Source organism: Callospermophilus lateralis, chromosome 14 (assembly GCF_048772815.1).
Source record: "Callospermophilus lateralis isolate mCalLat2 chromosome 14, mCalLat2.hap1, whole genome shotgun sequence".
Lineage (NCBI taxonomy): Eukaryota > Metazoa > Chordata > Mammalia > Rodentia > Sciuridae > Callospermophilus > Callospermophilus lateralis.
The window spans coordinates 19,678,187-19,703,319 of NC_135318.1; the positions used below are offsets into that span (position 1 = coordinate 19,678,187).

The 25,133-nt window shown below is 41.5% G+C and overlaps 1 protein-coding gene across 1 annotated transcript in view; it reads left to right on the top strand.

Annotated features, from left to right (window-relative positions):
- Drc1 (dynein regulatory complex subunit 1) overlaps positions 1–25,133 on the top strand; it is a 41,393-nt gene that overhangs the window by 14,805 nt on the left and 1,455 nt on the right. The window contains exons 4-15 of the mRNA XM_076833886.1: positions 935–1,118; positions 4,758–4,895; positions 5,868–5,954; positions 6,572–6,694; positions 15,127–15,266; positions 17,106–17,240; positions 17,611–17,843; positions 20,534–20,643; positions 21,371–21,460; positions 22,002–22,088; positions 23,628–23,914; positions 24,929–25,072. Coding sequence (XP_076690001.1) covers positions 935–1,118; positions 4,758–4,895; positions 5,868–5,954; positions 6,572–6,694; positions 15,127–15,266; positions 17,106–17,240; positions 17,611–17,843; positions 20,534–20,643; positions 21,371–21,460; positions 22,002–22,088; positions 23,628–23,914; positions 24,929–25,072 — 1,758 coding nt within the window. The remainder of the gene's footprint in view (positions 1–934; positions 1,119–4,757; positions 4,896–5,867; positions 5,955–6,571; positions 6,695–15,126; positions 15,267–17,105; positions 17,241–17,610; positions 17,844–20,533; positions 20,644–21,370; positions 21,461–22,001; positions 22,089–23,627; positions 23,915–24,928; positions 25,073–25,133) is intronic.

Below are 25,133 nucleotides of genomic sequence, written 5' to 3' on the forward strand. Positions count from 1 at the left end.
TCAGTGTGTTTTGGAAAGATGACTGACAGATGTTGCCCATTTCTTGAGATAATGAAAGCAATAAAATTATGACATATACTATGTGCCCTAGCTTGGAAGCGGGCTGAGATGCAAAACAGAGAGAGAGGGGATCACAGGATGTTTCAAGTTGTGACTCCTGTCCAGAGTGGTTTGTGTTCTTGTTTAGAGACACTCATACACCTTTAGTCTGTTTAGATTAGGAGTGAGTTGCAGGACAGTATCCTCTAATGTGTCCACCTTCCTTCTCATCCTGTCCTTAGTGTGCTCCATCACAGGGTCTCTTTGGAATTTCTGGAAAGATTTTCCTATTTTCCATTAGTAGTGGCATAATTTTCTTGTACATTTCACTAGTCATTTACTGGGAAAGGAGTGGCCAGACACTTAGGTCATAATGAAAAATGATAACTTAATTTCCATTTGTTTAGCGATCACCTGTGCTATGTGTCATTTTTTATTTAATCTCAACAACAGCCACATTGAGGTGGATATTTTCATCACTTCCATTTTACAAATGAGGAAAGTGAGGCAATTTGTTTGTGTAAGGTTGAGTCAGTTAGTAGGGAGGTCAGGACTTGAACACAAACTGTGTGTCAGAACTATTCTGTGTCATATCTTACTAAGATGTATGTGACCAGTTGACTCTTCCCATATATTTGTGTTGTGTTTGTGGTGTGTGTGTGTGTGTGTAGTCTTGGGTGGATCTGTTTTTGTTATATGTCATTAGATCATTTACTTGATCTAAGTTACTTACCATCGAGCATTAAATTTAAATACTTCCTGGGTTTGGTTTGGTTCTGGTGGGCAAGTCTGAGGGCTGTGCCTTGTGCCTGGGCCCTGTATTATAGACTCCAGAGAACCTGTGTGCACTATTGGAAGGCAGCACCTGAGGCTGGTGGCATGTTTGTATTTGTAGACTTGAGAAACTGGAGAATGAAGTTAAGAACAGCCAGGACAAATTTGATGAAATCACCACCAAGTGGGAGGAGGGCAAGCGGAAGCGCATTCCCCAGGACCTGTGGGAGATACTCAACACTCAGCAGCTGCACTGTGCAGAGCTGATAGAGGACAAGAACAAGCTTATCAGTGAATTGCAGCAGGCAAGTAGCGGCCACCTCCTGGCTCAGGGGGATCTGGCTGGGGGATTGGCATAGGTCATTGTTCTGCTGTTCCTCAATGGATAAAAGCAAAGGCCTTATTTTACTACTTTGAATGCTGCACAAATCAAGTGAAAGTTTCCACCATATTTTCTTTATTTTTTAATGATATTAACCAAATACCATTAAATTTCACCTCCTTAACTCTTTTTCAGTGTCTGGTTTGGTAGTGTTCATATGTCCATACCATTGACAATCTCCAGACTGTTTTCGTCTTATAATGCTGAAACTCTGTACCCATTAGATTTTAATTCCCTCCCTCTCCTTCCCAGTCCTTGGTAGTTCCCTTTCTAGTTTATGTTTCTGTGATTTTGGCTACTTCAAGTGGTAGTTTCATATGAATGGAATCAAATGGAATCAGTGGTATATATCTTTTTGTGACTGGCTTATTTTGCTTAGCATAATAATCTTGGGGTTCCTCTATGCTGAACCATGTGACAGAATTTCTTTTTATTTTTTAAGTCTGCATTACATATATAAATTTAGGAATCATTGGGCCAGATGAAGGCTCTAAAATACAAGCTAAGGGGATACACAATTTTTCAATGAAATAGTATCAGAAAAATTTTCAAACCTTATGAATGCGATGGAAATTAAAAAAAAAAAAAGGCATCTAGGACTCAAAAGATACAAAATCACAATAGATCTTCTCCCAGACATAATATAATGGCATTACCTAATACATAGAATAAGAATAGAATTTTAAAAGCTGCAAGAGAAAAATGATTGGTCACATTTAGAGGAAAACCAAACTGGATTTTATGTGATTTCTCAACACATAACCTAATAGCCAAAAATGATTGGAATAATATATAAAAGCTCTGAAAGAAAAGGGATGCCAACCAAGATATATTATACCCAGCCAAATTAAGCTTCAGAATTGAAGATGAAATAAAAACCTTAATGGTAAAACCCAAATACCATTAAATTTGACCACCTTAACCCTTTTTCAGTATATTCATATCTATCTATCTATCTATCTATCTATCTATCTATCTATCTATATTTTGGTATTTGTGAATACCTTTTGGCCATTGTGAATAATATTGCTATTAACCTGGGTGTACACATATCTCTTTGATATTCTGCTTTAAATTTCTTTGGATTTATACCTAGAAGTGGGATTGCTGGATCATATGGTAGTTCTATTCTTAATATTTATTTATTTATTTATTTAGGTATCAGGGATTGAACCCAGAGGCACTTAACCATTGAAGCACATTCCCAGCCCTTTTTGTATTTTATTTTGAGACAGGGTCTTGCTAAGTTACTTAGAGCCTCGCTAAATTGCTGAAGCTGGCTTTGAACTTGTGTTCCTCCTACCTCCCAAGCCCCTGGGATTACAGGTGTGGGCCCCTGTGCCTGGCTGTATTTTTAATATTTAAAGATGTCTTTTTACAGTTTTCCATGATGACTGCACAATTGACATTCCCGCCAACAGCACATGGGGTTCCCGCTTCTCTGCATCCTTGCCAATACTTATTATATCATGTTGCTTAGATAGTGGCTGTATTGATGGGTGAGTGGTGATGGCTCATGATGGTTAGCATTTCACCAGTGATTAGAGATATTGAGCATCTTTTTCAATTTTTGGCCATTTCCATATCTTCTTTGGAGAAATGTCTATTTAAATCCTTTGCCCAATTTTTAATTGTTTTTTTCTTTTACTGAATTGAAGTTCCATGATTTTCCATTATGTTCTCCAATTCTGTAAGTTTCCTTTTTACTCTATTGATTGCTTCTTTTGAAACACAGAAGGTTTTTGGTTTGGAATAGTCCCATTTGTCTAATTTTTATTTTGTTCCCTGTACTTTTGATGTCATATTCAGGAAATCATTGCAAATCCAATGTTCTGAAGCTTTTCCTCTGTTTTCTTTTATGAGTTTAATAGTCTTAGGTCTTATATTTGTTTTTTTTTTTAAAAGATACTGATGAATGATATACTAGATGCATGGATTCTTTTTTTTTTTTAAAGAGAGAGTGAGGAGAGAAGAGAGGGAGAGAGAGAATTTTAATATTTATTTATTTTTTTAGTTCTCGGCGGACACAACATCTTTGTTTGTATGTGGTGCTGAGGATCGAACCCGGGCCGCACGCATGCCAGACAAGCGCGCTACCGCTTGAGCCACATCCCCAGCCCCTTATATTTGGATTTTAAATCCATTTTGAGTTAATTTTTATATATGGTATAAGATAAGAGTTCAATTTCTTTCTTTCTTTTATTTTTTTGCAGTGAATAGCCAGTATCATCACATTTGTTAAAGGGGCTATTTTTTCTTCCAATTGTGTAGATTTCTTGAAAACAATTTTGCCACATATGCAGGGTTTATTTCTATGCTCTCTATTCTGTTCCATTGGTCTGTATGTCTTTCTTTATGTCAGTACCACACTATTTTACTATTGCTCTATAGAACATTTTAAAATCAGAGAATATGTGATCTCCAATTTTGTACTTTTTAAAGATTATTTTATCAGAGTTTAAGTCTTTCACCCCCATAATTAAGCTTATTCCTAAGCATTGCATTATTTTTGTTATGCATTAAGTGGGCTTTATTTCTTCTTTTTGGATTATTTATTATTAATGTATAGGAATGTGGCTGATTTTTACTTTATATTTTTACACAGGCACATCCACATAGGCATTTGTATACCCTTAGGTATTGTAATACATAAAAATGTGTCTGATTTTTGAGGGTTGATTTTGTCCTGCAACTTTGCTAAATTTATTAGTACCAACAGGTTTTTAAAAATCTTTAGGTTGTCTACATATCAGATCATGTTGTCAACTGTGAATAGATATCATTTTAATTCTTTTTTTCCAATTTGGGTGCCTTTTCAAGTGATTAACCTTTTTTGTTTTTTAATATTTTTAATTGTAGATGGACTCAATACCTTTATTTTATTTATGTTTATGTGGTGCTGAGGATCAAAGCCAGTACCTCACACGTGCTAGGCGAGTGCTCTACCACTGAGCTACAACCCCAGCCCAAGTGATTAATTTTTTTAAAAAATATATTTTTAGTTGTAGATATACACAATACCTTTATTTTACTTATTTATTTTCGTGTGGTGTTAAGGATTGGACCTAGTGCCTCATTCACGAAAGGCAAGCGCTCCACCACTGAGCTACAACCCCAGCCCTCAAGTGATAAACTTTTAACCAGAGGAAAAAGTTTGTAGTGATTTTAGATTTTTTTGGCTGGTAGAAAGATGTACTTCTGTAGCAACTGCTGTTTCAAGTTTTATGTTCTTCATTAAGAATGGAACTTACTCTGCAGTAGATATATTCCTGTGTTGGAACTGGGACATTAATTACTTAGCTGGGACACTAGGCTTTCAGGGAACTTGCAAGCAGATTTGCAGCAAGTGATAATCAAGGGGTTTGATCTTGGGCTCCAATGGCATTGCCCCGAGCTGAGCTGTACTGTTTCCTAGGCCTTCAAAGTTTCTTCTGAAGCTATTTTTCTTATAGTTTTAATTATGATGTTTACAGATTAGGATGAGAGGGGATCAACAGGCATGTGCTTGGCACCTCTTGCTCTGTCTCAGTTTATGACCCACCTTCTACAAACTGTCTTCAAGGAATTAAAAGTAAAGGATGACCAATATGTGAAGGACTTGAAGAAACAGTCAGATGACATCAGTCTGCTCCTGGAGAGGATGGAAGAACAGGTGAAGGACGTAATGAAGTCCTTTCGTCAGGAGCTCTCTGTCATTGAGGTGAGGGGTGTGAGAGGGGCTGCTTTCTGCACTTGGGAGGCCCCTGGGTAGGGCTGGCTCTGTCCTAATGGTCTAAGGAGGGCCCTGGGTGTGTCTGTCCTCTGATTTCTGGATTTCCTTAGTTTATTTGCTCTTTCATTCACTCATTCATGTAATCATCACATATCTACTGTATGTCAGGTACTCTTCCAGGGGCAGGGGATCAGCCACAACAAAACAAGTCCCTGGTGGGGCCTGCATTCTAGTAGGGTATAGCCTGAAGTCCACAAATTACTACATTTATAACTTGATAGATGGTTATAAATGTGACACAAAATAAAATATGACAGGGATGAGGAATGAGGGGGAAGGTTAGTACTCCATAACCATCGACCTACATGAGCCATTTATTTATTTATGACAGTTGGATGGGGGATGGGGAAAGGGAGTGCCAAATAGGATTCAGGAAGTGACACCTTGAATTTGAATGGAACATTGAAGACTGAGATGGAGACTTAGGTGTTGCCAAGATGGAAGAGAGTCAAGAGGGTGGGGCTTGTGGGTTTTGCAGACCTGCTTCTGCATTCCCAGGCCTTTGTGGGCTGCGTGCTGCCTTTGCTTCACGGAGCCCAGCTGTGGCAATGTGCCAGTCCTGGTCAAGGTTGAATTATAGTCAGAGTTTACCCAGGATGGACAACCAGAGCACTGGCTATCCTCCAGTGCCCTGCTCCTGATAAATGACTAAGCTGTGACAATGTTGGTGCATCTCTTCTCTAAATTCATGTGAAATGTAGAATAATTAATGCCCAATTTCCATGCACCTCTTTCTGTTGCCATTTGGCCATGTGAAATGTGGCAAATCTGTATTTGGATATGACTTCATTTATGTGGTTGGTGACATGGCACTTGTGCAATCATCTAAAAGCTTATTCTGGTGTGACCTGTCTCACTGAAGCAGATACAAGAACCCTCTCCTTCCCCTCCTGGTTGTAGAAAGCCTTTGAGTTGGAACGACAAGAGCTGCTGACCAGTAATAGGAAGAAGTGGGAGCGGGCACTGCAGACCCACAACTCCAAAGAGGTAAAGGGGTGGCAGGTGGGTGGGAGAATGTCAAGGGCAACCCATGGAGTCTGGTGTGATTTCGACTATGACAGAATTACTAGCCTTTAGTATCTTGGTAGGATTGCCATGGTGTACATTCATTTCTGCACTTCATGGTTAAGCAGCCTGGCTTTGTAGGTGGGGCTGTCTCTTGTGTGGGCGAGTACCACCTTACAGCTTGCTGTGGTTTCCACAGCCCTGTCACTTCCTCCTTGGGTATCTACCCCAGCCATGGATATGTGTGACCCAAAAAGGTGTTTTAAGACACATTTTTAAAGGGCATGGGATTATCACTTTATTTCAGAGATGTAAAGAACGAAGAAGTGTCTTGACCAAGACCTAGGGGGTGTTTTAGAGATGTAAACATCTGACAATGATTGTTATTTAATCTCTTGGTGGAGTATTCCTCTTGGAGCTTCTGGAGAAGGGTCTCATAAAGCATGACAACCCTGGATCTAAGAGTTAAAGCCTTGGGGCCTTAGGGTTTCTGAACCAGCAGACTTCCCTAGCCGTGGAACTTCCAAACCGTCCGCTGTGCAGGCTTGAGTTGGGGCAAGGAGGGCTCCTAACTTTCTCCTCATATCCTGTGCCTTTAGCTGGAGTATCTCATCAACCGTATTAAGAAAGTGGAGGACTACGAGAAGCAGCTGAACAAGCAGCGGATCTGGGACTGTGAAGAGTACAACATGATCAAGATCAAGCTGGAGCAGGATGTGCAGGTACGGCAGCTCGCCTTGCTAGCAGGCTCGGTGGTATAGGTGTTTTTGTCCTGTGAGTGTCCCATCTTCAGCAACTTCCGCAGTGTTCCAGAGGCAGCCCAGGCACCAAATATTTATTAATTATCTGCTTTATTTTAAATGATCATGTCCAAAGTTGCTCATGGCCAGGCTATATGTGGAAGAACATTGCCTTCTCCCTTCTTTCTTTTCTTCCTTCCTTCTTTCCCTCCCTCCCTCCTCTCCTTTCCTTTCCCTCCCTTCCTTCCTTCCTTCCTTCCTTCCTTCCTTCCTTCCTTCCTTCCTTCCTTCCAGGCTGGGGATCAAACTTATTTGATCCAGGGCCTTGTTCTTGCTAGGCAGTGCTCTACCACCAAGTTATAACCCCCCAGCCCAGAGGAACATTTTTTTAGAAGAAACCAGGGGAGAACTGCCAAGATGCTACCAGGGTCTGGAAACATGGCATGTGAGGAAGCACTGAGAATTGTGCATTTGAGCCTGGAAAAGGGAAGGAGTCCCTGGGGGAAGTCAGCTGTGTAGAAGGCCAAAGCCTATTGCTTCTGGCACCAAAACTGTCTAATGGTGTCTCCCACACTCAAGGCCCTTAATGCATAGTATTGATTTCTTAGTGGAGCATTCCTCTTGGAATTTATGGAGTTAGAATCTCATAAAGTATTATAATCCTGCATCTAAGAGCCTTGGGGCTTTGGGGCTTCTGAAAACCACCGCATGATAATGCAAAAGGAGAAACCACTAATAGCATTTTATACATGTGGAAACTGAGCTCAGAGACAAGTGTTCATAGCTAGTACATGGTAATTCATACCCATTTATTTCCTTCCCATCATGTCATAGAGCCTGTGACTGATATTAAAAATGACAGTAAAGCAAATTCTGACTCTTCAGAAAGAAGCTTCTAACAGAACTATCCAATATGGAAAAGGGTATTCTACAAGACAGGGTCCTTTTTCTCATAATGTATCCCCAGGCCAAATGACCATATCTGTCTTCAGTGCTGAAGAAGAATTCCTGCTGAAGGAGATTAGACTTTTTAGTTTCCAGAGCACTTTCTAAGCCTTGGATTCTACATTTCAAAATCAATTTAAAAAATGCTTCTCTGATTATATTTAGATGTTATATAATTGAATCTTAATATTTGTCTTAGGGTTCTCTAGAGGAATAGAACTAACAGGATGTACATACATTCATCATAGAAACTCTCAGCTATACTAGAGAGTTGGACTAGAAATTCAATTTAAATGACATTGATTTTTGGTAAGAAGATTTGACTATAGCTCAATGTCAAATTTGCTCTTCTCAACTAACTCATAGCACTCTAAGATGTGGAAATAAAACTTTTATAAGCCACAAAACAGGAAAATCTAATACATAGATTTATTTGGTTTGATGGGTAAAGTATAAAAAGTAAAAAAAAAAAAAAAAAAAAAAAAAAGCTGGGCACATGCCTGTAATCTCAGCAGCTTGGGAGGCTGAGGCAGGAGGATCATGAGTTCAAAGCCAACCTTGTGCTAAGCAACTCAGTGAGACCCTGTCCCTAAATAAAATACAAAATAGGGCTGGGAATGTGGCTCAGTGGTGGAGTGCCCCTGAGTTTAATCCTGGTACCCTCCTCACCAAAAAAAAAATAAAAAAAAAATAAAAAAAAAAATCTATCTATCATATCTATATCTATCCATATCTATATCTATATCTATCTATCCTATCTATCTATCTATCTATACTTTCAAGTGAAAGTAAAGGCCATGTTATTAAGACTAAAGCAAAGGGAAGTGTGTGCACTTGCCCCAGAGAAGGATCCTACCACTCCTTCCTGCCAGTCCCAGAGAATCCTGCTAGAAACAATTAGTTTAATTCTTGATGCAGAAAACAAATGCTTTTATTTTTAGCTCTTTCATACTTATTTAAAATTATGGAATGACCTAGTTCACATCTAGGAACTTTGCTCTTTAATACCAGAATATTAACCACAAAATTAAATATTATATATTGAATAAATATTGTTAACTTACATTATGTAAAGCTCAGAGATAAACAAGATGAAGTTCCCTGCCCTCAGGGAATTGTCATCCACTGAGTAAGAAAGCAAGCTGCATAAATGGTGCAGAAAAGAGAAAGCAAGAATGTGGGCTGGAGATGAAATTGCCAGTTGTGTGGTTACAGGTTGGGATCCTGGGGTCCCCTTCATAGGGTCCAGAGGGATCTTTGGATTCAGCTGAGAAGGCAGAGAGAAAGCCTGTTTCACATGTTCTGTTGGAACTGTGGGGTGGTGATGGCAGCCCTTTACTGAGCTGTGGGCAGGAGATGGCACTGCCCCAGAGCCACTGCCCCAGGAGAAGCAGAGAAGGTGTGACCAGCATCTGTGTTCCCTTTCCTAGGGAGGCAGATCTGTGGTAGGTTAATTTGCCATCTCTATCAAGAATTCACAGAAAAACCTAAAGTCATGTTTGACTATTAATCTTGGGAATTTAAAGTGCAACTTTGCAAAATATCTTTGGATAATTGGATATTCAATATATAATGATCAAGGATGACTCTATGCTAAGACTATTTGCCTGAAATAATTAACAGTAGAGTCACTAGTATTGAAATTATCATGAGCTTAAGATGTAAACTATATAGACTGTGTCCTGAGGGACATGGGCTGTTACTAGCTTGACCACATGTTATTAACTCCTAAGTGACATTAGCGATGTGGAGCCAGCACAGATTTGCTGATAGAGGTTTGGTGAGAGGGTGAGCCTGTGCATGTCCCCTCAGAATGCTCTCTAGCAAAGAACAGGAGCAAATGTGTGCCATGAGAGGGAGTAGAAATGGCTAATAAATATTTAAATACACATGCAAGCAAAGAAATGTAAATTAAAACAAGTAGGTGACAGTTTCCCCTCCCCACCTTTTTTGCTTAAAAAGTTAGCACAGAGTTACGCTGTTTTAGAACACAAGGAAAATACATGACCAAATTCTTCTAGCTCAGAGTTTTCATAAAGCTGACAAAAAGCAATACCTGTGATTTATTTTCTTTCAAAATATCTAGTCTCTAGGCATTAAAAAGGTTGCCAGTGTATGAGAAAAGTAGAGTTAGTAAAGTAACACATTTTGTACCCTTTGTTTGTATACTTTGTGTACACTTTGTAACTCTGCCAATATGTCTGAAAGGGACTTTTGGAAGTGAAATTGTAGCATCACCTATGAGTGACACACATGCCTATATCACATGTGATGTAGGATAAACAAATAGAAGAAATGACTCCAGGCCAGAATGATCCTAATCACTTTCTGATAACCATTATCACATGTGTGTAGTTTATTCAACACTATTATGGACATAGTGGACAAACTTAAGTCCTAATTTGAAACATCTAGTTTTTCTAGATGTTTAGAAGTGCACAAAGTATGTTAAAAGTAAAGGTAGTAAATACAACATTTTGTGAAATCTTTTTGTTAAAATTAACATCTTTTTGTTAAAATTCATAATGAAATAACTGTCTTTTAGAAAAGGAATGGTCAAAACACTTCTCTGAGCAGTACATATTATATTTGTGCTGGTTCAGGGAGGAAGAAAGAAAAGAAAATACAAAGGGCTTTATACCAATGTATTTTCTGTGAAGCAAGATTGATCATTGCCCCTTAGATCCGTGAGTTTTGTTTACTAGGCTGTGTAAATAGTGTATATAAAGACAAGTGAGTCTTAATTGACATTAGTCTACCTAGATGTTAGGGAGGTTGCCAGTGTATGACAAAAGTTGAGTTAGTGAGCTAACGCGTTGAGTACACTGTGTGTTAAAATTCATAGGAAACACTGTTCTTAAAACACTTAGGAAGTGAAATTGTTAAAGTCATTTCTAAGCTTTACAGATGCATATATCTGAACCCTGGGTTGATAAGAGATCAGAAGGGGAAGGTTTCTAGGCCAGAATGTTCCTGTTTGGAAGACACTTTCAAATTCTAGCCTTTGAAAAGGTTTTTTTTTTTTTTTTTTTTTTTCTTTTTTGGTTCAAAGTCTAGCCTTTGTTAAGTAAGTGTGTGCAGTTTATTCAGTGCTCCAGTACATATAGTTGGAAACGTAAGTCCTTGTTGGAAACACCTCATCTTTCTAGATATTTAAAAGTGCACAACACATGGTAAAAGTAGAGGGTTGATGTAATGCCCTTTAAAGTATTTTTCATGACTACATAGGAATGGTTGTGATTTAGGGGAAGGGAACTGCTGAACTTAATGTCTTTTTTTGGTTGTTTATGGATTCAATGCCATTATTTTATTTATTCATTTTTTATGTGGTTCTAAGAGTTGAACCTAGTGCCTCACACATTAGGCAAGTGCTCTACCACTGAACCACAACCCCAGCTCTGAACTTGATGTCTTGAAGGTTTGCTGGGTGGTGGGTGGGGGAAGGAGAAAGCATGCATAGAGAAGTACTCTATGCCCCTTAGATTAGTTCAGATGGCCTAGCTATTGTTATATGTACATTTTAGTTAATATTGTGGGGTATTAAAGGAGAATGCACAACGTTTGTTAGAAGTAGCAAAATAACCCATACATCAATATCTTTTTGTTGGTTTTAGGAAGAACTGTCTTCTGGGAATGACCTTTGTTAATCTATCTCTTGGTGCTAGATGCAGTCCTGAATTTAGTCACTGGAATGATGAAGAGGGAGAAGAGGAAGGGTGAGGGGAAGTGCTCCTTGCTAGTATCTCGTATCTGGAAGACAGTTTTAGAATATAACCAAAGATCGCTGTATGCATTTTTGGTAAAGTATTTGTGTTTATTTTGCACAAAGTTTATGCTTTATCTCACAATGTATAAGCTTTCTGGATGTCCTGAGGTGACAGTGTATCATAAAAAGTAAAGCTAATGCATTAGCCAATATCTTTTTGTTATAATTGATAGAAAAGATGCATCTTGGACATGGAATTGTTTATCTCTGGGTAGGCCTATCAGGACTTGTTCATTAGGCTGCTGCGGAGGGCAGAAGGAAGGATGCAGGGAGAGATGGGAGCAAGTGCTCAAGGATTTACATTTGATGTGAGTCTTGAGGCATGTGCATCTTCTGGCTATACTATAGGAATACTTTAATTCACTGGGAACATGCTTTCTTGCTAATATTTTAGTAGTAGAAGTCTGAAACCAAACCCTCATAGAAACACTATGCTTGGTGTATTCTGTTGCCTTGTCTCATTTTAAATTGAGCATCAAGGGAATGCATTATCTTAGTTGTAACTCTGCCAACATGTCCATCTGGAGGCCTGTTGCCATTTCCGTCTTCAGTGAAATTTTTGTCCCCAAGAAAGGATTACATTTTTTTGTAACAGATTGAGTTGGTGTAGTGTATTCTTGGTTATCAAAAATACTCATGTAGCTTGGGGATTTTGAATTGGTGAATATTCATGATGTGTGGAAAAGCATGATACTCACTATGATCTCAATCACACAAAATGAGATGGTGTGTATGTATGTGCATGGCCTGGAGGGACACGTCCAACTAAGTTGCTTATGACTGGATGACTTTGTTCTTTGCTTGTGTTTTTATTTTTCTGGTAATGCATCCATTAACTTTTAAAAAATAAAAGCTATTTAAAAATAAAATATATAGGAAAAATGCATAGTCTATTTACATATGGTGTCATGATCTGCCTTTAAGAATGACACTCATGAGAGTTCATGTGATGGAGCTTATATTTAAAGTCCTCATGCGCTTGTTGTGTTACAAATATAAGAGTAGTTCTATGGCCAAATAGACTTTTGGGAAATTCTGTCCTAGTGACAGGGACCAACTGTGAAACTACAAGAAGCAGGAAGGCCTCTGGAAGCTTCCAGAGCACTCGGGCACTCTGAGCCCCAGGGAAGACTGCATCAGCTGCTGGCTGCCATCCCCAATCCAGAGCAGCTCTGGAGACCTCCTTTCTGTGAGTGTTTGTGCTCTCTCAGATTGCCACCATCCAACATGGAGCTTTTCTCCTGGACTTTCATGCTGTGCCACCTCACAGACCACTGGCCTCCCTGACGTCTATCCCATGTGTGTTTGGTTTGTGCTGATTCCTGATGCACTGGGTTAGGAGCTGGGTTAGTCATATTTGAAGCAGCATGGCTGGTTCCTATAGAAGATTGGGGACATAAATCATTGTAGCTTTCCAGGAAGAACTACTGAGTCCCTTTTCCTAAGAGATACTCAGGACCATCCCTAAAAGAGGGCAGGACCCAGATCATTGTACTTGAGGTGAGTTTGTGCTGTTGGCATCTCCTATAGGCCTTTAGGCTCTAGAATATGCCAGCAATGTCAACATTAAATATTGTCATACTCAGGGAGGGTCAGGTGAGGCTCCTGGCAGCTCCCTGCCCCACCCTGAGCACCTTACCTAGGCCATTCTGCACTTCGCACTCTACAGCCTGCAGTGCTCAGTTCAATGGAGTGGTGAGGTGGGGGCTTGCACCCTTGGCCAGTGGGAGCATAAACCATTTCTTGCTCTTCAAAAACAATTTGTTGAGAATCTTTGACCTAGTCATTTCACTTCTAAGAAACTACCTTAATGATAAGCGAAACAACTCTAAAGTTTTATGTATAATTTATACTAGCATTATTATATAGTAGTGAAAAGTATTGAAACAATAAAGCGTACATCTGTGAGGAAATGGTAAAATATTATGATATATGATAAACATAAACATTTCATATATAATAAGATAATATCTAAAAGTATTATGCACCATTGAAATGATAATAATAAAACTTTACTAATACAGAACATCCTTATGTAACAATGTTAAGGAAGAAAAGTAGGGAATTACAATCAAACCGGCATAGTTTAATTGCAACCATGTAAAGTACACGGGAGGGAAACATGAAGTATGTTAACAGAGTTACCTTTGGGTGGTGGAGTTACAGGTAGTTTTTCTTCTCCCTTTTACTCCGGCTTCTCCTTTTTCATTGCTGTACATTTCAAATTTTCAACAATGAGCAAATTTTGCTATTGCAATCCAGAAAAGTTTTTACAAAGAAAAGCATATAATCAGAAAAAGTAAGTAAAAAGTGGACTAAACAAGCAGAGAAGTTGAGAGATGCAATTAGTTATTGTCTCAGGGACCAATATGGCTCTTTACCTGCTAAAGAATAGAGATTCTAGGCTTCTGTTTTGAAGATGTTCAAATATATCATAGAAATCGAAATATCTCTGCAGTGGTTAAGAAGAATATGCTTGATTAATTCCCCTGGTTAAAAGGGGATTGCGGATCCCACCTGGGGTGTGGAAATGGTGCACCTCCTGAGCTGAAGAAGTGCCACTGCTTTTATGCCTCTCTGTGTCACAGAGGGACACAGGAAGGAGGGAGGCAAGAGTGTGGCCTGTGGCTGTTTCATCAAGATCTGATTGTGCCTCATTGTCCTCTCCAGCCCTGCCTTCCTCTCAGGCTGCAGGAGCAGGTCAGCCTGTCTATGTTTGCCTTCCCTCCAACCTTGCCTCTTACTCCCCCTACCAAACTGTCAGAGTGCTCTTTCCATGGGGCCAGGCCAGGACTGGTCACCGCCCCCAACCCACTAAATACCTTCAGTGGTGCTCCATTCGCTTTTGGATAATACTTTACATTCCCAGCGTGGTAGGTGCTGTTGCTCTTTCAGCCTCATCTCTGACTGTTGCTTGCCTTGTGCTTCACATCCTAAATGCTTATGGTTAACCTGCGGCGCCTCTTTGTCCCTTGTCTCTGTTTCTTTGTATATGCCATTTCCTCCCTCCAGAACTCCTCCCCTCAGTGTCACCTGAGTACTTCTACCCATTCTCAAGGTCCTAGGCTGGCATGCTGAGGCCTCAGGGATGCCTTCTTAATTCCTCACGTCCAAGGAAAGTGCCCTTTTCCTGGTCCCATAACACCCAGTGCTTACCTCTGTGTTCTTATCACTGGTGCTTACTTATCACCAGTATTTTCCCAGCAGCCCCTAGGATAATGTCTGGCATATATAAGGCACTCAGTAAATATTTGCTGAATGAATGAGTCCAGATAATAGAAATCCAAAGTAGGAGGTCTGACCTCCTATTAAGTGCAATTAAATTGCTTAACACTAATACTACCATTCTGGATGATCAGAGCAGGAAAGTTTCAAATTTTTGCAACAACATTCTTTTTTATAATGTTTTCAATGAGGTTGCTCATATCTCTAAAAGATCTGATGCAAAGTAGCAGGATTAGTTGGACTCGAAAGCCCTAAAATGCTCTTTCTTTGGCTTTGGGTATGCAGGTTTTGGCTTAGAGATGAGTGATTTGTATTTTATCTAATTGCTTTTAATTTGACTCTTTAATAGAAATTCTAAGAGTCCAGGTTGAGGTGCTTTGTCTCTAAATTTCCTCTGGTGTGACTTGAGGTTCTCAGCACAAAAAATTATATCAGAGCCTATTAGTTTTTTTTTTTTTTAAATCTTTTTAAACTTTAGATTCTTGAGCAACAGCTTCAGCAAATGAAAGCAACTTATCAGCTAAACCAAGAGAAGTTGGAGTACAACTTCCAGGTGCTGAAGAAGAGAGATGAGGAAAGTACAGTTATTAAATCCCAGCAAAAGAGGAAGATCAATCGGTAAGTTGGCACACAGAACATCTTTCTTCTGGGTCCTTCCATGCTGAGATTAGGGATGGGTGTGAACTTTTGTCTCCTGAAGGGATAGAAACCTACTAAAAATATAACTAACTTTTTCTAAATTTTTTTTTGGAAAAGATTATACTCAAGTGGTTCTACTTTCTTCCCAAGCAGAGCATTTGTCTTGCTCTTCTCTCCCCTCTGAAGCACTTATTCATTTTTTTATTCCAGATTTTCTTTATGTGGTATACCCCACAAATATTCTCATTCCTTCTGTGTCTTTACACAAGGGATGGCATTCTAGAAGCAAAACTCTGTATCTTGAAGGCCTTTCCCTTCATGTTCATAGAGAGCTTTCACGTGATTTCTTAAGCTGCTCAGGGCTCCACAGTGTAGATGAACTGTAATTTATTTAACCACACTCCACTGATAGATACAGTTTGCTTCTAATCTTTTGCTATTGTAACTACAAAATGAATGTAAATGTCATTGCATCAGCTACTTTTGTATAGATACTGTGGTTCGCTGAAAGGTACTGATAGCTTGCAATTTCTTACTCATCCTCCCCATTCCCACCCTTCTTCTCTGTCTCCTTTTTAAAAAACTGTTTGTATACATATACATATCTTTATTTAATTTATTTATTTTGATATGGTGCTGAGGATGGAACCCAGTGCCTCATACTTGCAAAGCAAGGGCTCTGCCACTGAGCCACAACCTCAGCCCCTCTGTCTCCTTCTTTCCATCTCTCCTGCCTTTCTTCCTTTAAGAATTGTCTCCTAAGTTCCAGAGCATTGTACTGGGCTTTAAGGATCAGATAACATAATACATTTTGTTTAAGGAAGGAAACAGTATTGAGGATTTACCCCAATGCCAGATGACTTAGTATTATTTAAAATTCTTCTAGTAAGTTGTTTTTACATTTTGGACGAATGTTGGGTACATAGAGAAACAACAGTGGACCTTTTGATAGTTACTTGTAACAGAAAATGATACTGAAAAAAATGAGCTGGCATCTTAATCTGGTTATCTGAGAGACAAGAGCAGTTAGGGAGCAATATTTGTGGAAAATCCCAGTCCTAGCTAGGGGAACAGCAGGGCGAGACACAAATCAGTACAGGGAGAAGGAGCTGTCTGGGGAAGCTTCTCAAAGAGGTGAAATAGTGAAGCGGGCAGGACACGGGCAGGCAATAGAAGTTACGAGAAGCAGTGGATCAGGGTGCCGCTGGCTGGCCAGGTCCTAACCGCCTCTCGCTGGTCTGCGCCTTTGGACCCCTCCTCTCCCCTGGCAAGGTGACCCCTGGCACTTTTCACTCCTTACTGTGAGTAATGCCTGTCTTTGACTGGCTGACAGCGTCTTGTTTTCAAACATATCCTTGACTCGAGAGAGGCACTTCATGTCGGATGAACGAATGAGTGAGTGAGTGGGTTGAGAACAGCATCAGCTCTGAGGAAGGAGGAGCCATCGTCACAGGCTTGTGGCACGCAGTGTTAGTGTTTTCCAACCTCCATGTCGCTGAGCTGGATGAGGTGAACGTGTGAGGGTGGGCCTGGGGTAGGACCCCCGAGGAGGGGTGTGTTGAGGAGGGCTCATCCCCACTCGGGAGCAGCAGGCTGCCTCTTGGTGGGCCTGCGCTTCTCGATTGTTTTAAATTCCCATTGGCTCCTGTTGCCTTCTTCTCCTTGACCATAGCAGAAGCTGGGTTTGGAATCTGTGGGAGGCCTTTCTGCCCTTCCACCATTCTGACCCTAGATTTACTGTGGAGCTGCTTTGTGTGGATGAGAGGAACAACTTTAACCTTCTGGTAGCTGTGGATTAACTTTTGTTTCTCCAACCAGCCTGCAGGATGTACTCAACAACCTGAGATCAAAATATGCCAAACAGGTAAAGCATTTCCAGGAGGAGAACCATTCTCTGACCTCAGAATACAAGCGTCTTGTGATACAGTTCAAGGAGCTACAGAGAGCCATGAGGTATTTTAAGGCCTTGGACCCTAAGGCATCTGTACTAGGATAGAGGTCGGAGCTGGGGGAGGAGGGAGAGTTGGTAGTGGCATGGTGACAGTGATTTCATTAGACTTGATATGACCAGCTTTTTTGGTGCTCAGGGCATTGAAGAATCTTGTGTGCTTTGTTCTTCTGGCCCTTTAATAATGTGTCACCTGCCTTTTCTTGTTTCTTGTTGGGATGGCTTCCATTTCACAGGTGGGATTAGCTGCTTAGGGATTGGGACAGGCCCAGGATTTACCATGGTTCTTGCTCATGTTCTTGCCCTTCTGCCAACTGAGGGACCCTGGCCAGGCTGTGAGGTCATCTGGCCAAGCTTGGTGATTCTCCTTTACAGACAGTTTGCTATTATTGATGCTGAGAAGTTTCGAGAGATTTGGCTGATGAATGAAGAGGAGGCGAAGGGGCTAATAGGCAGAGCCTTTGATGTGGACAGGATCATCCATATGCAGCATCTGGGTCTCCCCTGGACAGCACCTGATTTCTGGTTCCTGAAGAATGTGGGGCCTATTTCCCAGCAGCCACAGAAGACCGCCAAACAAATAGTAGAAGAGGTGCTGAAGCAAGCAGGTGACTAGAGCAGAGCCAGGCACAGAGCTTTAGTGTGGAGGGGCCCTCTGAGGACACTGGTCAGTCCATCCATTTTACGGATAAGAAAACCAACCTCTCAGAGGTGTAGAGTATGATTGGTTGACACAGCTTTGAAGTCACCTCTCATTTCATTGAGTCTACACTGGTGGTAAGACCTAGAAAGTTTGATCAGATGCAGGTTCAATTTATTTTTGCCAAGTGTACTCTTGTGTGCCTCTATCAGAACCAACTAATGTGTTTGTCTCCTTGTAATGTCAATGGCCACCAAGAATCTTTGTCTGAAAGCCATTAATGGCATTGGGATTGCAAAATAGTGATATTTTAAATTATATCATTATATCTTTATTTATTAGCTAGAACATTTCTGAAGAGAACCTTTCTCTCATCAGCTATTTGCTGAGATGCAGTTTGTGTAGGAAAAGCAGAATAGATGCCCATTTTTTTTAGTACTGGGGATTGAACCCAGGGCCTCACATGCTAGGCATGTGTTTTTCTTTATTTGCCTGTTTTTAGAATCATGGATTGGGTTTCTAGCACCTCCTAAATGTCAATGAGGATTTTATTTAAAGTATCATTATAAATGCATGGGTTGAAACAGATTTGAGGTATCTGAATTTGCTATAATTAATATCCATACTGATGCTCAAATTGTACTACTGTGGGAATCTTTTCATGCTGGCATCTGGCTTCTTTTGACACAGCCCCAGTAGTAGTAGCTTCCTGGCTGTTCAGAATGACCAGATATTCCAGGAGCATTTTACTTTTCCTACCTCAAGTCTGGAATTGGCCATTTCTCCATGGATGCCTGGTCCTTTCAAATAGGAAATGGTCTGAGGGTACATAGAATTCTTTTAAATTTTTTTTTGTAGTTATAAATGGACAGAATGCCTTTATTTTATTTGTTTATTTTTATGTGGTGCTGAGGATCAAACCCAGTGCCTTATGCATGCTAGGCAAGTGCTTACACGAAGCTACAGCCCCAGCCCCATAGGATTCTTTTTTAATGATCAAATAAATCAAATTCACCTTAATACTCCCCAATTAAGAAGATGCCAGGAGTTTTACATAACCTTATCAAATGTATTTTCTTTCTCCCAATTTGAAAAAGTTGATACTGACTTCAAAATAATTTCTCATCTGCTTTCCCCATAACACCACAACTTTTTCAGAAGAAAACATTACCCTACAAAGAACAAATGGTTATTTTTAAAAAATATATTTTAGCTGTTGGACCTGTATTTTACTTATTTTATGTGGTGCTGAGAATCAAACCCAGTGTCTCAACCATACAAGGCAAGTGCTCTTCCACTGAGCCACAGCTCCATCCCCAACAATGGTTATTAAAAAGAGTTTAAACTTTAGCTCTTTTGGTTCTTAAAATATATCTCACTAGGGATATACAGATAGATTATTGCATTTTAAAGTCACTTGTAATAGTTTCTGCTTGGTTTATTTCACCCACTGGATACATAGTTAGGTTTCTTGCTTTGCTTTACTTTATAAACAAATATAAATAAATATCTGTGCATATTTATTCATGGCAACTAATTTTTTTTTAAGAAAGTGAAAGCTGTACTTGTTTCTACTTTGCTCTTTTCACCTATTGTAGTAAAAGAAGTGTTTGCTGCTTCTTCCTCACATGGCTCTCGATTTGTGTCTGTGACATGATTTATTCAAATAGCCCTTGGTTGATCATCATTGGGCTACTTTTGTTTGCTTTTGTGATTACAGACATTGCTACAACAAATAGATTAATCTTTTCATGTTTTTGCTAGTGGATTGCTGGGATGGCTCCCTAGAAGTAGGATTACTGAATCAAAGGGAAAATGCCTGAGTAATTTTTTTGAATTGCTGCACAGAGGTGACACCATACATTTGCTTTTCCACCAGCAATTTGATATCTTGGGCTCTTCAAAGACATAGATATTACCTTCCCTTTTGAATGACCAGGAAAACCTGGGTAATAAAATGACATTCATTCCCATTTTCTGATAAGGAATGTATAGAATAAAATATTTTAAAATTTAATTAAAATTTTGACTCTTGCTCTCAGCTATGAGTCTTTCTTTCTTTCTTTCTTTCTTTCTTTCTTTCTTTCTTTCTGTACTGGGAATTGAACCCAGGGGTGCTTAACCACTGAGGCACATCCCCAGTCCTTTTTTGTATTTTATTTTGAGACAGGGTCTCACTGAGTTGCTTAGAGCCTCAATAAGTTGCTGAGAGGCTGACTTTGAACTCATGATCCTCCTGCCTCAGCTTCCTAATCACTGGGATTACAGGTGTGCACCACCATGCCTGGCAGCCATCAGTTCTTGTTGGTAATATTTCCCCCCATCTTGTAGTTGGTTGCTTCTAATCTTTGCAGGTTTAGGAACCAAGTATCATGCTTTAGTTTGTTTCCAAAATGAGAATCAATAGGTTTGTCTCTCCTTCCCACTTCTTGGCTTAGGGCTGGACTTTGAACAGAAGGCTCAGGGTAGATGCAGTTTGGGGAAGTGAGATGGAGTTCTCCAGGTGGTCTCTGATTCGGTTCCCCAAGCCCTTGTCCCCAACATCATAGGCTTCCTTTAGGGGCTTTAAGAGGTACATTTAAGAGGTTCAGTTGTTTTTCAAAGGCCAAAAACTTATCTTACTTTTTCCCCCGTCTCCTCTCTGTGACCCATCTGCAGATGAGGATGGCTTAGAAGAGAATGCCTCAGAGTCCTCTTACCTGGACCTGCCCAAGCAAGTTTCAGCAAAAACTACCAGAAAGATCCTGATGCTCCTATGTGATGAGTCGGTGAGGCCACGAGGACTGCTTCTGAGTCCTGCTGGGCTCTGTGCACCTGGGGTCAGGAGTGGCTGCCCTCCCCTGGCTATTCCCAGAGAGTGGGTCTCAAGAGTGAAGCTGGGGTCGGCACTGGACTTGGGGGCCAGTTCACAGAGAGCCTGTGCCTCTGAGCTGGCCCAGCAAGGTGTAGTCCAGGGGAGCTGGGAGCTCCTGATAACTGAAACCATTGCTTGTCTCACCTCCATGAACCCACCTACCAGGTGTTGAGGCCACACTGGCTGTGACCTTTATCTAGGGGCTCATTTTGAGGTTACTCTGGGTGATTGGAATCATCCTCTCCCTGATCACTTCACAGGCTCTGAGTTCTGATCCACCCTCCTCCATGCCTTCCTCTCCTCCATGCAGGGCCTACTGCTGGGTTGTGTAGCTCTTTGGGGAACATGGGTGAGGCGGGCCCCTGTGACTGGGTTGGGTTTGGACTGCCCAGTGGCTTGTGGGCAAGGTGAATGAGCACCTTTCTGAAGTGGGGGGCAGTCTACACCATGATGTTCCTGGCCTTGCTCCCTGGGAATGGCTCAGAGGCATCCCTCGATGGCCTTCCTCTGGGGGCCTTGCTGCCCAGAGTCTCAGCCCAGGGGGTTCCGCCTGTGGAGTTGTCCTTCAAGAGTTACACAGAAGGTGGCTGCAGACCCTGAGCCCTGATTCCAACTGGTGATGCCTTCCTCCTCCTCCTCAGGGTTTCCTCATAGAGAGCAAGCTGTTGAGCCTTCTCCTTCCCCTGGAGAAGAACGAATGCTGTCTGATGAAGTTGGACGCCATCTTCTCAGTGAGTCCCGCTGGGCTGTGAGGACGTGGGGTGCCAGCGGGTAAAGCCTGCCTCATTCTAGTAGAGCCCCTCTGACTTTCTGGTTTGCCTCAGCCCTGAGACTAGGTGCAGGTCTCGTGGGGGCTTCCCTGGGCTCACTGTCACAGCCTTCCCTTCACTTACCCTCTGCACAGCAAACTGGCCTCAGCCCCATTTAGATGTCTCCCGTCCCTGACCTCCTACTGGCTTCACTCTGTGGCTAGGCTCTCAGGTTGTAGGTTCTTCCCTTCAACCCAAACTCAGGTGTGTGTTGGTGCCCTCTTAGCTCTCTCCTACCTACCAGACGTGCAGCTTCCCTCTGAGCTTCTTTTCTCTATTCTGATGTCCCTCAGTTCACTGTAGCTTCTCAGTGTTGGATCAATGTCCTCTACTCTGGGCCACAACAGGCTCCAGAGATGCTCAGTGGAGCGGCCGCGTCTTCTCCTCTGAGGAGCTGAGATCAGCATCCCAGGCCTGGGATCTCTTTGATGCTGTCTGAACAGTGACCTATCCCCTCCCCCAGGCTCTTGGAATCGAGAGCGAGGATGACTTGTATAAACTGGTGAAGTTCTTCCTTGAATACCGAACCCATCATTTATCTTCCAGCCAGGTAAGGTGAGGTGCCACTGAAAGGGCATCTCAGTTCTCCTGGAAGCCCCCAGAGGGCATTGCTGCCTATAAGTAATACTTCTGGGCAATCTTGGGAGTTTACACCAGGAATGGCTAACAGCATTTTCCTTATTATTATTTTCTATATTTGCAAAGGGAAGAGTGACTAGGGGAGAGATGCTCTTGTCATATTGAGATCCAAGGGATCTTTCCCTGGGCCTTCCCTCAAAGCTTGGCCTCAGCCACTATAAGATCTGGGCCACCACATTCCATCATTTTTGACCATTAACACGTTCCTGAAAAGCAAGGATTGTTTGTAATGCTATACATACCTTTGTTGTAACTGATTTCAGTGAGAGAACCAAATATCAACTCTTCTGAAGAGGTCATCATGTTTAAAAAGATATAAGATTTTAATTCAAAAATTAAAAATTGGAATTAAGGGCTGAAAATGTAGCTCAGTGGTAGAGTACTTGCCTAGCAGGTATGAGGCCCTGGGTTTGATCCCCAGCACCACAAAAAAGAAAAACAAAACAAAAAAAAAAAAGAATTAAAAAAAATGTGAGTGTGAGTGTCCTGTCAGGTCTCCAAAAAGAGTTGGTGAAGTGGACAAAAAACCTAAACATTTGACAACAGTGATGACTGGTGTGTTGGAAATGGGCACATTCTAAGTGGCTGGTAGGAGTGCACATTGTCACCTCCAAGTGAGGACGATTTGACAGTATTAATTACGAAACTCTATACACTTTTCAATTATTCTTATAGAATTTTATTCTATAGATATGTCTTAATACAGTTGAAATTATGTGTTTATTGTGGCTTATTTATTTCAATGAAATTTTTGAAGTAACAGAAGATCGGAAACAACCTTCATGTCTGTCATCGAGGAATTTATTTGATAATATATGGAACACCTACATAGTGGGATACTGTACAACTTTAAAAAAACTAGACAGAAACAAAGAACAGGAAATTATTTATATATTTATACAAAAACGTCTATAAGCCAAAAGAACAAATGAGAGAGAGAGAGAGAGAGAGAGAGAGAGAGAGAGAGCAATTTATAAAACAACATGTATAGAGTAGTATCATTTACATAAAAATAGGAAGGAAAAGTATTTTATGTGTTTACATATCTACTTGCTTATATATACATACTGTTTCTTCATTACATTAATTTGCCTATAAGATATAAACTGAATAACCTGGGAGACAGAAGAACTCTTAAATTTAAAAAATTGTGTATTATGATTCAAAATGACATTTATAACATGTCCACTTACGGATATCAAGTCAATGAACACCCGTGGACCCAGATTTAGAAGCAAAACCTTGTCATTGTTTTGAAGCCCTCCCCTGTCCCATGTGCCTCTTCCTGTCCATCCCCCATCTCTTCCGGTCTTTCTCCTATTACTGTCCTTGTGTGATTGTCTTTGTAACTTTCTATAAACTCTGCTCTGTTTTCTTCTCTTCCTGTCTCTCTTCACACACTGGTGCTGGTGTGTCCCCAACCCACTCTCTCCTGTGCACCCTTCTCCAGATGGGCTCCTGGACTCAAGCAAACTTGGAGCAATCAAGCTTCATGTCAGCTCTGGAGAGAATGAGCTTGATATCAGCGACAGGGCTCGAGAAGAATATGATGTGGGAGCTGGAGCAGGAGTCAGAGCAGGAGATGGAGGAGGCAGAGTCCATGGAGGGGGAAGAGGAGGAGAGCTTTGTGGGCAGAGAGCTGGAAGAGAAGGAGGCCGCGCCTTCCCCCAAGCTTATCCACCCCAACGAGGTCCTCAAGGTTCTGGAAGCCTTTGTCATGGGTCTGAAGAAACCCAGGTGTGCAGGGCACCAGAGGGCTTGCCTGAGACCTGGGAGGCGTGGGTGCTGGGAGCCAAGCAGAGGCTAGTGAGTGAAGAGGCTGCTGGGCAGAGAGGAAAGAAGTGGGGTGCAGGGCTGACTGATGCTTTCCCTATTTGTCACTGGTTCACCAAACATGTCTGCCATGCTTCAGCAAAACGAGGGTAACTCCTTGTGGTTAGAATGACATTAAAGCCTATGTGAGGTGTGGCATTGTTCAGAGGGGGAGATGGCCATCCCCATTTGGCATATCAGAGAGAATTTGGGGTGGAGATGGCACTGGAACTGGGTGGGCAAAGTAGGGGTCAGGGCTTTTCAGGACATCATAGCGCATAGCCCGCTACATTCAGGAGTCATGATGGCAGGGATGGCGAGAGTGCCCTGGGTCTGGGAGTGGGACTAGTGAGTAGGGAGCTAGGTCAGCTCTTGGAGAGCCTTGTCTGTGTGCCCACGATCTTTGCCTTTGCCCTGGTGACTGGAGCTGGGAGAGGATATGAAGCAGTTGGGGAGCCATGATTTGACTTGCACTTTAGAAAGATCCTTTTGATAGCAGATGGAGGTGATGTTGGAAACAGGGAGAAATGGAGAGGTTTGTCTGGGTGGGAGGGAATGCTGTTCTGGGTTAAAGACATCATAGAGGGCATGGAAGAAAGTGCCAGAGTTCAAGAGCTGATATCAGGATGCATTCATGGAAAAAGGGGGAGGCATAGTAATAAGCTGTAAAGCTAGTGAGGTGAACAAATTGGGAGAAAGAGAGGTGGGTGAAATTCCAACAGTGCCTTCACGGAGGGAACAATAGCCCCAGTCAGGAACATGGAAGCAGGTGTACTTTCTGAGAATCTGCCATAATCTAAGAGACTTGGACAGCTGGGAGGGAAGGTGGCAGGTGGAAAGGCAGGATGTCTGTGACTGACTTCAGGCACTGAGATTAGCGCTGCTTGGGGGCCTTGGGTGTCATGTGGAGATCATGGCATTAGTGCTCTTGACCTGCAGGAACATCCGGGCAACAATGAGAATGGCAAATTCTTCGCGAGATAACTCAAAGGACTCTGATTATTGGAAGGCCCTGACTACAGTTATCCCTCCCTCCAAGCAGAACCTCTGGGATGCTCTCTATACAGCCTTGGAGAAGTACCAGTAAGTGTGTGTCATGAGCCAGGAGGAGGAGGGAGCAGGGCAGGTCTGTGGGGGAAGACTC